The 13203-nt window shown below is 42.4% G+C and overlaps 1 protein-coding gene across 1 annotated transcript in view; it reads right to left on the minus strand.

Annotated features, from left to right (window-relative positions):
• Positions 1-828: 828 nt before the first annotated feature.
• GMPS (guanine monophosphate synthase) overlaps positions 829-13203 on the minus strand; it is a 65263-nt gene continuing 52888 nt past the window's right edge. The window contains exons 10-16 of the mRNA XM_077290700.1: positions 12927-13032; positions 12653-12768; positions 11106-11231; positions 7754-7869; positions 7492-7622; positions 5232-5404; positions 829-1415 (exon numbers count right to left, since the gene is read on the minus strand). Coding sequence (XP_077146815.1) covers positions 1314-1415; positions 5232-5404; positions 7492-7622; positions 7754-7869; positions 11106-11231; positions 12653-12768; positions 12927-13032 — 870 coding nt within the window. The 3' untranslated portion in view covers positions 829-1313. The remainder of the gene's footprint in view (positions 1416-5231; positions 5405-7491; positions 7623-7753; positions 7870-11105; positions 11232-12652; positions 12769-12926; positions 13033-13203) is intronic.

Consider the following 13203-nt stretch of genomic DNA (forward strand, 5'->3'; position numbering starts at 1 on the left):
CCGCCCGGTTGTCAGCGCTTATAGCAAGTGAACAATTCTGCTACATACAGGCGATGATCAGATCGCCTGTATGTAGCAGAGCTGATCGAATTATGGTAGCTTCTAATCTCCCATGGAGACTAATGAAGCATGCAAAAAGTAAAAAAAAAAAAAAAAGTTTTTAAAAAAAGTTTTTAAAAAATATATGAAAGTTAAAATCACCCCATTTCGCCCCATTAAAAATAGAAAATCAAACAAATATACACACTTGGTTTTGCCCAATCTATCAACATTTAAAAAAAAAAAAAAAAAAGAAAAAGAATTAACCTCATTGTTAAACTGCGTAACGAGAAGGAGGTAATCGGATACAAGGACGGACCAGATGGGTGACAGAGGCGTGTTTTTCTGGACACAGCGCCGCTCTCTTTTTTTCATACCCCGGGTGCCTGCAGCTTGCTTCACTTATACCTTTCTGGTGAGGCGCCCCCTCACCTCTTCATCAGGACCACTCCCCCCACCATGTGCGGTGACCGCAGATTGCTCCGGACCTGCCCTATAAAACGACACCCAGCGTATAAGATGACCCCTGACTTTTGAGAAGATTTTCGGGGGTTAAAAAGTCGTATATACCAAGCTCTATATTTTAACTGGAAAAGTTAGGGGTCGTCTTACATGCCGGAAAATACGGTATATCTTTTCATTTATATTTCTGTGACATTCAGTTATGCACCTACAATTACACAAATCCTTCAGCAAATTTGTTTTCCGTTTTACCCAAATCTTAACTTCATCATCCATTTCCATAGTTGATTTCATAAAATGCTGTCAAAAATTTGTAAAACATCAGAGTCCATTTGGCAAAATATTTATTTATAATAAATCTGTTCAAAAGCAGTTGGTCACATCAGTTATTCATTGTACATTATTGGGCTATTACAATGGTATTGATAAACGTATATAAACGAACTGCTTTTTTTGTACATTTTACAAAAGGAAATTAGAAACAAAAGGAAAAAAAAAAAATCAAAGAAAAAAAAAAACAACAGAAACACATGGAAAAAAGAACAGGCGGATTCCGTTAAGACAAAAGGCAAAGCAGGATGAGTCATTTGCACTCAGGCAATTGCTGCCATTATTGTTACCCGTACAAGTCCTCTGCACCATCAACGCAACAAGGCTTTAGTTTAGGTGCAGGCTCTGAAGAACGGAATCAGATGTCATGTACAGCAGCAGCTCCGGTCAACTGAACAACAGTACTGTATGTCAACACTGGGAATGGTTTCTGATAGAATTTCAAGCTGCACACAGTACTTTATACATCAGAATAAAACACATTACTCCCATTCAGTAGTTCCTGGTGGCTTTGATGTCAAATCATACATTACTCGAGAAATTCCTGGGATCTTCTTAATTTCGGTCACCATTTTCAAAACAACCTACAAATAGTAAAAGTGGAAATAAACAGTTTAAAAAAAAAGTATATAATTTGGAGACAAGTCTTATATGCCAATTCATTGCTGGTTCAATTCTATTAAAATGGAAAGTTTTGTGAAATTTATTTTTGCATTATTATTGATTAGAGACTACATTTTAATACAAAATGACATGTACTGGTTTAACATGTATCTGTTTAATATTTTTTTTCTGCCACCGTTGGGGGCATCCATTTTTATCTGCGGTTTTATAAGTGTCTGAGCACGACACTAACACATACGGCAGCCCATAGATGTCTGGCCGTATCTGCTATGCTGTGACCTGGGCACATCCCCTGGGCTGTCCGGTTCTCATGTGTAGAAGGAGTTGTGTGCCATTTTATTGCAATTCAGAGCTAAATGACAATTTGCCCAGTCACCATTAACACAACATTCTGCAGTGAGCAGTTACAGGAGTGCGAGAGGAGTGGTGAATAGTGATGGAGAAGCGACTGCAGGTCAGGCAGCGGCAGTGACAAGAGCTCCGGCGGTGAGCACAGCTCAGGCTGCCTGGTATTTTACTACCAATACCAGGCTACCAAGCTATTTTCACTGCTGGAAGAAAAAAAAATCATTTAGATTAAAAAAAAATAAATAACGGGTTAGGGACAGTAAAAGTATACTGTATTAATTGTTGTCTACTTTGGTATTTTTTACTGAATTGAGTTTGTGTTCATGTCAGAGGAAAAAAAAAAAAGAAATTCACATCCGTGTGTCCGCAGTACAGCCGATCATCAGTGATCAGCCTGTCTTTTTTGTTATGTATGTAGAAGAGAAAAAAAACTAAGATTACAACTAGTGATGAGCGAGTGTACTCGTTGCTTGGGTTTTCCCGAGCGCGCTCGGGTGGTCTGAGTATTTGTGACTGCTCGGAGATTTAGTTGTTGTTGACACAGCTGCATGATTTACAGCTAATAGCCAGGCTGAGTACATGTGGGGGTTGCCTGGTTGCTAGGGAATCCCCACATGTAATCAAGCTGTCTAATGGCCGTAAATCATGCAGCTGCGGCAAGGAAAACTAAATCTCCGAGCACTAACAAATACTCGGAGACCACCAGGGCGTGCTCGGGAAAACCTGATCAACGAGTATACTTGCTCATCACTAATTACAACACAAAAATAAAAATTTGTTACACACCGCACACGTGAAAAAAATGTTGTCCTGCTCATCCCAAATACAGTTTCATTGAAGGAGGCATACGTTTCCATGCCTCAAACACTGACAGTGAGGGAGAGGATGCCACCTTCCTTTATTTTTAATCCTCTACCTGTAGCGATATTGAACCACGGCCCAGAACAGGAACTGAACCAGCACCCACCTAATAACATACTGACCCCGTATGGACTTTACCCCATGAAGATTATGGGCCTCTGATTCCAGATTTTGTGGTGAAATGAGGAATCAAACCAGCCTCACAGAAATTGACTTTCAATCTTTCTCTGAGGATTTTGTAAATCTCATGGTGGCTCAGATAAATTTGTAAAACCCAGCAATTTTTGTCAAAAAAACCTGTTCTTCATCGTTTTAGGGCCCGGTCCTTCACACTGCGAAAGTGAAGTAGCCAGAGCTTCGGAAATATTGGAATGTTGATGTTTTATATAACACTCCACTTTTCTGAATGGCTATGACCCGGAAACGTTTTGAGGCCATCCACAAATTCTTGCATTACAGTGATAAAGCATGGTGTCCTCCCAAGATGAACCCAACTTTTACATCTTTTCAAAGTTCGGCCAGTTATTGACCACTTCAGCGACAAGTTTCATGAGGTGTACGTGCCCCAAAGAAACATCTGTGTGGATGAAGCCCCAATCCATTTCAAGGGGAGGCTCAAAGTCCGCCAGTACCTGCCAGATAAGAGCAAGGTATGGAATTAAGCTCTACAAACTGTGCGAGAGTACCTCAGGGTACATCCACAAAGTTACGTGTTTAGGAAGGGAAGGACGCCCCCTGAATGCCCCTCTGTCCTGGGAGTGGGAAAATTGTGTGAGATTTAGTGCACCCACTGCTGGATCAAGATTATCACCTCTACGTAGATAACTTTTATACCACCAACCCACTCTTCAAGTCCCTCTCTGCCCAAGCTACCACAGCCTGCAGTACTGTCCACAAAAATCAGAGAGGCCTACCCAAGACACTATTTAGGCAGCTGCTCAGAAAGCATGAGAGCAGAGCCCAATGTAGCTACAACATGCTGGTGATCAAGTACAAGGAAAAGCGGAATGTCCTTTTCTTGACCACCATACATGATGATGGCAGCATCCCCAGTACTGTACGAGGTACCTCTACACAGGTGCACAAAAACTGTGTACTGGGGTATAACAAGTACATGGAGGGAGGGGGAGTTGATTTCTCTGATTAAGTCTTCCAGCCATACAGTGTGATGAGAAAAGCCAAGGTGCGGTACAAGAAGCTAGCCGTGCACATCGTACAGATGGCAATGTGCAATGGCTTTATGCTAACACAATGTGCAGGTCAGACCGATGTACGCTCAGTTCCAGGAGGTAGTAATCAAGGCCTTAATCTTTGGACACGAGGAAGGAGCGGGCCCCAGTACTTCCGGAACCGATGGTGATCGTATTGTAACCAGGCCAACATTTCCCTGGGAAGGTCCCTCGTACCACAAAAAAAAAAAAAAAAAAAAAAAATTTGTACATATGCCACTACATTATACAATTCACACACCAGATCAATTCCAAAATAGGGCCACCTGTGGGGGGTTCCACTGTTTACGCATATCAGGGTCTCTCCAAACGCGAGATGATGCCCACAGACCATTACATCAAAGTCTGCATTCCAAAACGTCACTCCTTCCCCTTATGAGCCTTGCCGTGCGCTCAAACAGTGGTTTTCCTCCACATATGGGGTACTGGCATACTCAGGAGAAATTGCACAACAGATTTTAGGATCCATTTTCTACAATCGTAAAGCAACTACTGTCTCCTTCCCCATTATCCTGTAGACCAAGTCCGCCAGGGCAGGGCCATCTCCGCTCTGTACCAGTCTGGCATTGTTAGTTTGCTCACCGTAATTTAGGTTTGTATTTTGTATGTAACAATGCCTCATAAACAGCAACAAGGAATCAATGGGGCTATAAAAATAAATTTCAGCTGGTCATTTTCTGCAGCAGACTTTTTTTTAGGTTTCATCTAGATGAGATTTCGTAAGATGTAGCAAATTTTCCAGATGGAAAATTTACTGCACAACCGCCTCGTGTACTCACCCTTTGAATGCTGCAAACTACAAGTCATTCATGGCTAATATGGAATTATTTGGTAGCTGCCCCAGTTTTTTGGAATGCACTGGCCCAGGTGATCCCACCAATACCTAGCTCATGCTTTTAAGTGGCCTTTAAAAACATCTCTAGACAGGTCTATCACCTTACTTCACTAATGTAACTGTCCTATTCCCTCTTTCTAAATTTTTCTCAGAATCTGCTCCCTCCTATTCATCTGTCTCCACATCCTCCAGGCACCCAATAGCAATTAGTAACTGCACTTAGATACTGGCCAAAAAGCTTTTTACTGTAACTGTTCACATTTTATGCCAAGTAAACTGTAAAATTACTCAGGTTATTACAGTTGTGTATACAAAAATTGTGTAGGTTTTTCGTTATATATGTACCAATATGTATTTGACAAGGAACAAAAAAATTGTATCATTGTGGGAGGTGAAATGAAAGACTTTGTGGCCTGGGCTTCATTTATTACAAATCTGCAGAAAAAAAAGAAAGATTACGTAAAAAAAACATGTAAATGATAGAAAAAAAAAAATAATAATACCTCTTCTGGAATCTCATTGCCGGGAGTAGCAGCAATGCCAGTCATAAAATCGCTGGTGATAAAAGTGCGGATAACCACAGACCTCTGACATGATGGCTGTTTTTGCAGAGGATCTCGATCAAAATGTAATGGTGTCAATATAACAGGCATCTGGCTTATCTTGCTGGCATAACCTGTGAAAATAAAGAGAAATTAATCACGGGTACAGGGCTGTATGGAAAACTATACTATATGGTACTATACCTAGTGGAGATGTAGCGAAATTAGACACATAGCAGTCAGGTTTGTATAGCAGGTTTGTATTTCACATACAAAACACAATTCTTTTAAAAATAAAAAACTAAAATATATCTTCCTTGATATTAATGAACTATCCTAATAAACAGGTCAATATCGGTTTGGTGGCAGTCCAACACCCCCACTGATCTGCTGTTATTAGCACTGCGGGAAGCTAGATGTAAAGACTGGATGGCCCGGTATAGCAGAGCCGTCAAGTACTACAAGTCCTAGTCCTGCCACCACTAGAGCTGACAATACTGGGGGTATCACATCCCCACCAATCAGATATTGATGACCTATGTTAGGATAGGTCATCAATATCATTTACCCGGAAAACCGCTTTAAAGGGTTAAACAAAAATATATATATAAAAGATCTAGTCAATTAAGAAAAAAAGAAGCGCGCAACTTCCTTGGTTCGTAGTCAGGTCTCGGGACCAGCTAACCACCTATTTAGACTCACTAGTAATATCGTGGTCACAATTCCAACTGCCTTATACTTTTTCGTCTCTCCCCTTGTCTCCAGAGTCGTGAAAAGGATAAAGGAAGAAGTGGTCCCTATATTCCTGATAGCTTCGGACCGGCCAAGAAGGGCCCGGTGAACATGTTCATGGACGTCCCCTGGAAGCTTACAGGCCATCCAGATCCTCGCCCTCTCAAGGTTCCGTCTTCCTCCAGATTTCATAGTCTGAGTTTAACAGCATGGCCGTTGAGGCCATAGTCCTAGAGAGGCTGTTTTTTTCCCCATCTGATCATTCAGGCCATGATTGGGGCCAAGAAACCAGCATCCTGGTGTATCTACTACAAATACTGAAAAGCCGCCTTCTAGTGGAGTATGGACTGGGGTTGGTCCCCATGTCCTTTTCTCTTCCTTTCATTCTCGGTTTTCTTCAAGGTGTGGCCCACCTGGTGCCACCTTATTGTCTTCCAATAGATCCATGGGTTTTTTATCCTCGTCTTTTACGCGCTGCAGCATTCCACTTTTGAGTCCATTCAAGACATCACATTTTTTCTCTTGTCTGGGACAGTTGTCTTCTTAGTTAAATTACGTCTATCAGGAGAGTTTCCGAGTTAGCGGCATTGTCCTGCCGTTCCCCACCCGATTCTATATCAGGACAAGGTAGTTCTCAGGCCTGTTCCTCTCTTTCTAACCGAGGTGGCCTTTTCATTTCTCATTAATGAAGACTTTGCCCTTCCTTCTGTGTCTCTCTGGTCCATCCCCTGGAGACGTCCCTCTACAACCTGGATCCCGTCACGGCTCTCCGAGTCTACTTTTCAAGGGCTGCTCCCTTTCGCCAATCTGATGCCCTGTTCGTCATCTCTGAAAGTTACCTTAATGGGCTCCTAGCTTCTAATTTCACTATTGACGTGAGGAATTCCGCGTTCAGGACAAACAGCCTTTTCCGGCGGTGCATGCTCTTCCGGGGGTGAAGGCTCACTCCGCTCTGCGGTGGGGGCCGCCTAGGTTTTTCGTTACCAGGTTTTTGCTTCCAGTTTGTAAGACCGCAACCTGGTCATCTTTACCCTCTTTTGCGAGTTTTTTGCGGGGTTCATACCCATGCCTCGTCTGATGCAGGCCTGGGAAGGAAGGTGCTGCAGGCTCTTTATTGGAGCCTTCATTGGGGGTCACAGCACCCTCCCTAACTGTACCATTATTTGGTCTATGTGCCTTCTTTGTTGGATTGGTACATATGTTGAGCTTTTGGTTGCTTCTCCTACTGCTTTAACACTAACTGAGGTACTTTGTGCCTGTCGGTGGGTGTATAATACGGAGGAGGAGCTAGTTTCCTTTTTTTGCATATTGTCAGCCTCCTTGCGACAGCAGCATACACCCATGGTTACCTGTGTCCCCCAATGAAGCGATAAATAAATTAATAATACCCCCTACTGGAAACTGCATACAGTCCCTTACATATACCAAATGTGGAGGACAAATAGGTGCATGCACCTAACCCAAGGAAAGTTTTCTACACGATCCTTACCAGATTCTCTTAAGATATTATGTGCCTCAAAGTCAGCTTGCCGCAATGTGCTGAGCACTCCTGTTGTTAAAAAGGTAGGAGTGACATCAGTGGGGGACTCTTTCACCGGTGGTCCAAACACATATACAACTCTGCAAACGAAAATGTACACAGCAGGTTAACAGAACCCCAAATAATCAGAAGGCAAAATATTGGGCATTTGAGGACATTGGAATACCACACAGTACGGTGCCCGCACAGACTAGACGAGTACGTGACTTACCTGTTAATGTTGTGGCACATGCGAGGAATTAGTCTGGATAAGTACATGAGAGACTCCCAGTCTGGGGCATCTTTACTGGAGATACCACAAACGTAGCTGTAAGAGCGACAGTCGCCCTACAAGAAAACAAGAACCTGTCTAATCACCTTGATACTGCCATACACAGAAAAATAATTCCACATTTCTTTATTTTTTTTTGCCTGCGGAAATCAGATAGCTTTCAAAATGATTGGTTGTTATGGTGCTGACAATTTTTGTTGGCACATTGTTGAGGTACGCAAGAACAGTTCTCATGTTCAGCCAGAAAAAGTTTAGAGTTTAATTTACGGGGGTCTTTTTAATAATGATACCCCATATGTGGGGGTAAACCACTGTTTGGGCACAAGTCAGGGCTCGGAAAGGAGGTAGTGACGTTTTGAAATGCAGGCTTTGATGGAGTGTTCTGCGTGCGTCACATTCCATTTGCAGAGCCCCTGATGTGCCTAAACAGTAGAAACCCCCCACAAGTGACCCCATTTTGGAAACTAGACCCCCCAAGAAACTTCTCTAGATATGTGGGGAGCACTATGAACCCCCAAGTGCTTCACAGAAGTTTACAACACAGAGCCGTGAAAATAAAAAATCATTTTTCATTCCTCTAAAATTATGTTTTAGCAAGCAATGTTTTATTTTCGCAAGGGTAACAGGAGAAATTGGACCCCAATAATTGTTGCCCAGTTTGTCCTGAGTATGCTGGTACCCCATATGTGGGGGTAAACCACTGTTTGGGCGCACGTCGGGGCTCGGAAGGGAGGAACACCATTTGACTTTTTGAACGCAAGGTTGGCTGGAATCAATGGTGGCGCCACGTTGCGTTTGGAGACCCCTGATGTGCCTAAACAGTGGAAACCCCTCAATTCTAACTCCAACACTAACCCCAACACACCCCTAACCCTAATCTCAACCCTAACCCCAACACACCCCTAACCCTAATCCCAACTCTAGCCATAACCCTAATCACAACCCAACCCCAACACACCCCTAACCACAACCCTAACCCTAATCCCAACCCTAACCCTAATCCCAACCCTAACCCCAACACACCCCTAACCACAAGCCTATTCTTAATCCTATTTCCAACCCTAGCCCTAATTCCAACCCTAACTCTAATTCCAACCCTAACCCTAAGGCTATGTGCCCACGTTGCGGATTCGTGTGAGATTTTTCCGCACCATTTTTGAAAAATCCGCAGGTAAAAGGCACTGCGTTTTACCTGCGGATTTACCGCAGATTTCCAGTGTTTTTTATGCAGATTTCACCTGCGGATTCCTATTGAGGAACAGCTGTAAAACGCTGCGAAATCCGCATAAAGAATTGACATGCTGCGGAAAATACAGCGCAGCATTTCCGCGCGGTATTTTCCGCACCATGGGTACAGCGGATTTGGTTTTCCATAGGTTTACATGGTACTGTAAACCTGATGGAACACTGCTATGAATCCGCAGCGGCCAATCCGCTGCGGATCCGCAGCCGCCAATCCGCTGCGGATCCGCAGCCGCCAATCCGCACCGTGTGCACATAGCCTAATTCTAACGCTAACCCTAGTTCTAACCCTAACCCTACCCCTAACTCTAACCCTAGTTCTAACCCTAGTGGAAAAAAAAAATATTTTCTTTATTTTATTATTGTCCCTACCTATGGGGGTGATAAAGGGGGGGGGGGGGGGGTCATTTACAATTTTTTTATTTTGATCACTGTGATAAGTTTACCACAGTGATCAAAATGTACATGGAACGCATCTGCCGGCCGGCAGATTCGGCGGGCGCACTGCGCATGCGCCCGCCATTTTGGAAGATGGCGGCGCCCAGGGAGAAGACGGACCGACTTCGGGAGGCTCGGTAAGTATGAGGGGGTGGTGGGGGGGTGGATCGGAGCACAGGGTGGAGGGATCGGAGGACGGGGGGAGCGGACAGGAGCACGGGGGAGCGGACAGGGGGACGGAGGGGGGTACCGGACAGAACGGAGTACTGGGGAGGAGATCGGGGGCGCAGAACATGATTTCCAGCCATGGCAGATGCTATTGCAGCATCGGCCATGGCTGGATTGCAATATTTCACCATTTTCATAGGCGAAATTTTGCAAATTGCTCTGATTGGCTGTTGAAAGTGCAAGAGCCAATCAGAGCGATCGTAGCCACGTGGGGGCAAAGCCACCCCCCCTGGGCTGAAGTACAACTCCCCCTCTCCCTGCAGATCGGGTGAAATAGGAGTTAACCCTTTCACCCGATCTGCAGGGGCGCGATCGTTCCATGACGCCACATAGGCGTCATGGGTCGGATTGGCACCGACCTACGTGGCGTCAAAGGTCGGGAAGGGGTTAAATGTACATGGTTCCCCGTGCAGCACAATATCCTTATTCTACAATCAACACTTATCTACCATCGACACGGTTGTAGGAGATGCTTTTCTTGAAGAATTGGACATCTCTTGGAGATATTCATTATAGTCACATAATATACTATATTTTTCTTTAAAGGGGTTGTCCAGTCTGAAACGACAAGTCTGAAGTCACTATGTGATTGCAGACTTGTGAATCCTTACAGCGCATGCACTGTGCTCTAAGGATTTGCTGGTGTCAGACCCGGGGACGGAGGTCACAGGACCACAAGTATGCAATATGCACACTCCGAGCCAGAATCAGACTGGATATTTGCCGGTGCAGTCAATGCAAAAATATTGTGAGAGGCCAGAAACAGTTGTCGTCAGATTCTGTCAAGGAGCATGCACAAAGCATAGTTGTGGTCACGTGACCGCCGTTCTCAGCGTCGACATCAATGAATCCTCAAGTACATGTGCTAGAGGAAATACCCTTTAAGTGTTACAGAAAAAAAAAAACAAAACAAAAAAAACACAAGTCTGATTGTTTTTTTTCATGACAGTAACTTTACGGTATAATGTGTTAACTTGAATTTTTCACAAAGTATGTGAACAAGAATCCATAATTATGGCCAAGTAAAAAGCTGAACACGTCGTTAGCGAGCAAATTTATCCATGAAATGGCGCACTTTTTGGCACTCCAATGAGCCATAGTGAACAAGCCACATGTTGCAGTGAGCATATGTGAGGACCCCATTTCTCAGTTATTTCCCCTGGTCAGTATGATGGAACAAACAAGTGACCCACTCATCACGTCGCTGCTTCATCCATGTTATGTTAGGTCGCTTTTATCTTATTTATACTTTAACTCAATATTTTTTTTCTTCAAATTACTAGGAAAAAGCTTGAGAATGGTAATCTTAACTGAGCACACAAACAAAATAACATTTTATATCCAACAGAAATACCAGAGTAACTGCACAAATACAAGTCCTGACCTGCACTCCAACAGTTTTGATAGGTAACAAGAAGGCATTCAGTGAATGTAGACTAGTGATGTGCATCAGTTTCTCCTGGTCCTCTTCTGTTGTACAAGCTTTGACTCTTTGAAGGAGAGTGTGAGGCTGCAGGGGTTAATAAAATACGTAAGAAACACATCATTACAGTATCAAAGCGGTGCAATGTGCAGGCCACTCAGGAGCATTTTCATACATACTATATACAGGACATCATTAATATATCTATGACATTTAATATATACAAACGTGTGTGTGTGTGTGTGTGTGTGTGTGTGTGTGTGTGTGTGTGTGTGTGTGTGTGTGTGTGTGTGTGTGTATATATATATATATATATATATATATATATATATGTATATATATATATGTATATATATATATATATATATATGTATATATATATATATATATATATATATATATATATATGTATATGTATGTATATATATATATATGTATATGTATATATGTATGTATATATGTATATATATATATATGTATATATATATATATATATATATATATATATATATATATATATATATATATATATATATATATATATATATATATATATATATATATATATATATATATATATATATATATATATATACACACACACACAGCATCATGGATTATACATGTATATACACACATATATATCTCTATTAGTGATGAGTGCACATGCTGGGATAAGGTATTATCCAAACATGATCGGGTGCCAACCAGGTATTTTCCGAGCACGCCGCATGTTTCGCGGCTGTTCGACACCCAGGACACATGAATGGATAGCCTATGTGTTAAGCAATCCCTGCATGTGTTCTGGTTGTTGAATAGCCACGAGACTTGCAGCCGCTAGGACTCGGACATATTATTCAAGCACGCCGAAGACACTGTTAGCACCAGGGCATGCTCAAATAACACCTTCTCTGAGCATGCTCGCTCATTACTAATCTCCATTTATATAAAACTACCAACACATATATTCTCACTGCCTGTCATGATGTATTAGATCTATCTATATCAGCGTTTCCCACATGTCATGTTTCCAGGATTTCCTTAGTACTGCACAGATGATGGCATTATTAGTAAGGTATCAGACATTGCCACGTTCTCTCACCTGTGCAATACCAGGGATATACCCAAAACATGATGTGATGAGGGCAATGAGGATGGGGTTTGGGATCTACACACACTAATTAAAAACGTGTTTTCTGGGAACTTCAAGTGATCCACAAATCCTAGTAGTCTGATGTTCTTGAATGAGCTGACCAACAGTACCAGGCACAGCTGCCCCTATGGACAAGCCACCACGTCTTAGTGCACATCGCAGGTGCAGGATTTTTGTTCCGATGGTCATGGGCTCTGACCACCTCAGATTACTCATTGATCGTCTACTAGGCCATTTTCTGTTTTTATGGAAATCACCCCTTAAAGTTTTACTGCTGGTCTACAATTTTAATACACGGTAAACAGGTGAACAAATACCTGATTAACCACAAGATTAACACAATTAGCACACGTACCTTTTTAACACTTGCTGAATAATCTGCAACTATTTTTAATATGTTGTTTGTTTCAGCAAAGTCTTTGCAGACATAAGGCTCTTCGGCACATATAACACGAATTGCTAATCCGGGACCTAAAAGGAAAATAATACTTTAAATTAAATGAAAAAATTGATTAGACGCATTTTACTCCAGAGTAACATTCATCAACCGCTCATCAAGACTGGCGCGCACAACACCAACGATACAGTCTCCTCCACTGCAGGTTTCTTTACTGCTTTTGCTTGCGTACCTGGGAAGGGATGTCTGCTCACAAGTTCCTCAGGAAGCCCAAGTTCTCTTCCCAATATACGAACTTCATCCTTGTGAAAATCTTTTAATGGCTCTATGACTTTTCCCTAAAGAAAAGGTAACAGTAGTAATCTTATGAATGTGGAGCACAGAAGTTGCTGAAAGGAAATTATTTTCTGTCTGCCATAAATTCTCCTACAAAATTACTGTATAAAATTTCTGAGATCCTATGACGTCAAGTCAATCTGAATTAAATTTTACTTCAAGGAGGTCCAATT

This window comes from Ranitomeya variabilis, chromosome 2 (assembly GCF_051348905.1).
Source record: "Ranitomeya variabilis isolate aRanVar5 chromosome 2, aRanVar5.hap1, whole genome shotgun sequence".
Classification (NCBI taxonomy): Eukaryota; Metazoa; Chordata; class Amphibia; order Anura; family Dendrobatidae; genus Ranitomeya; species Ranitomeya variabilis.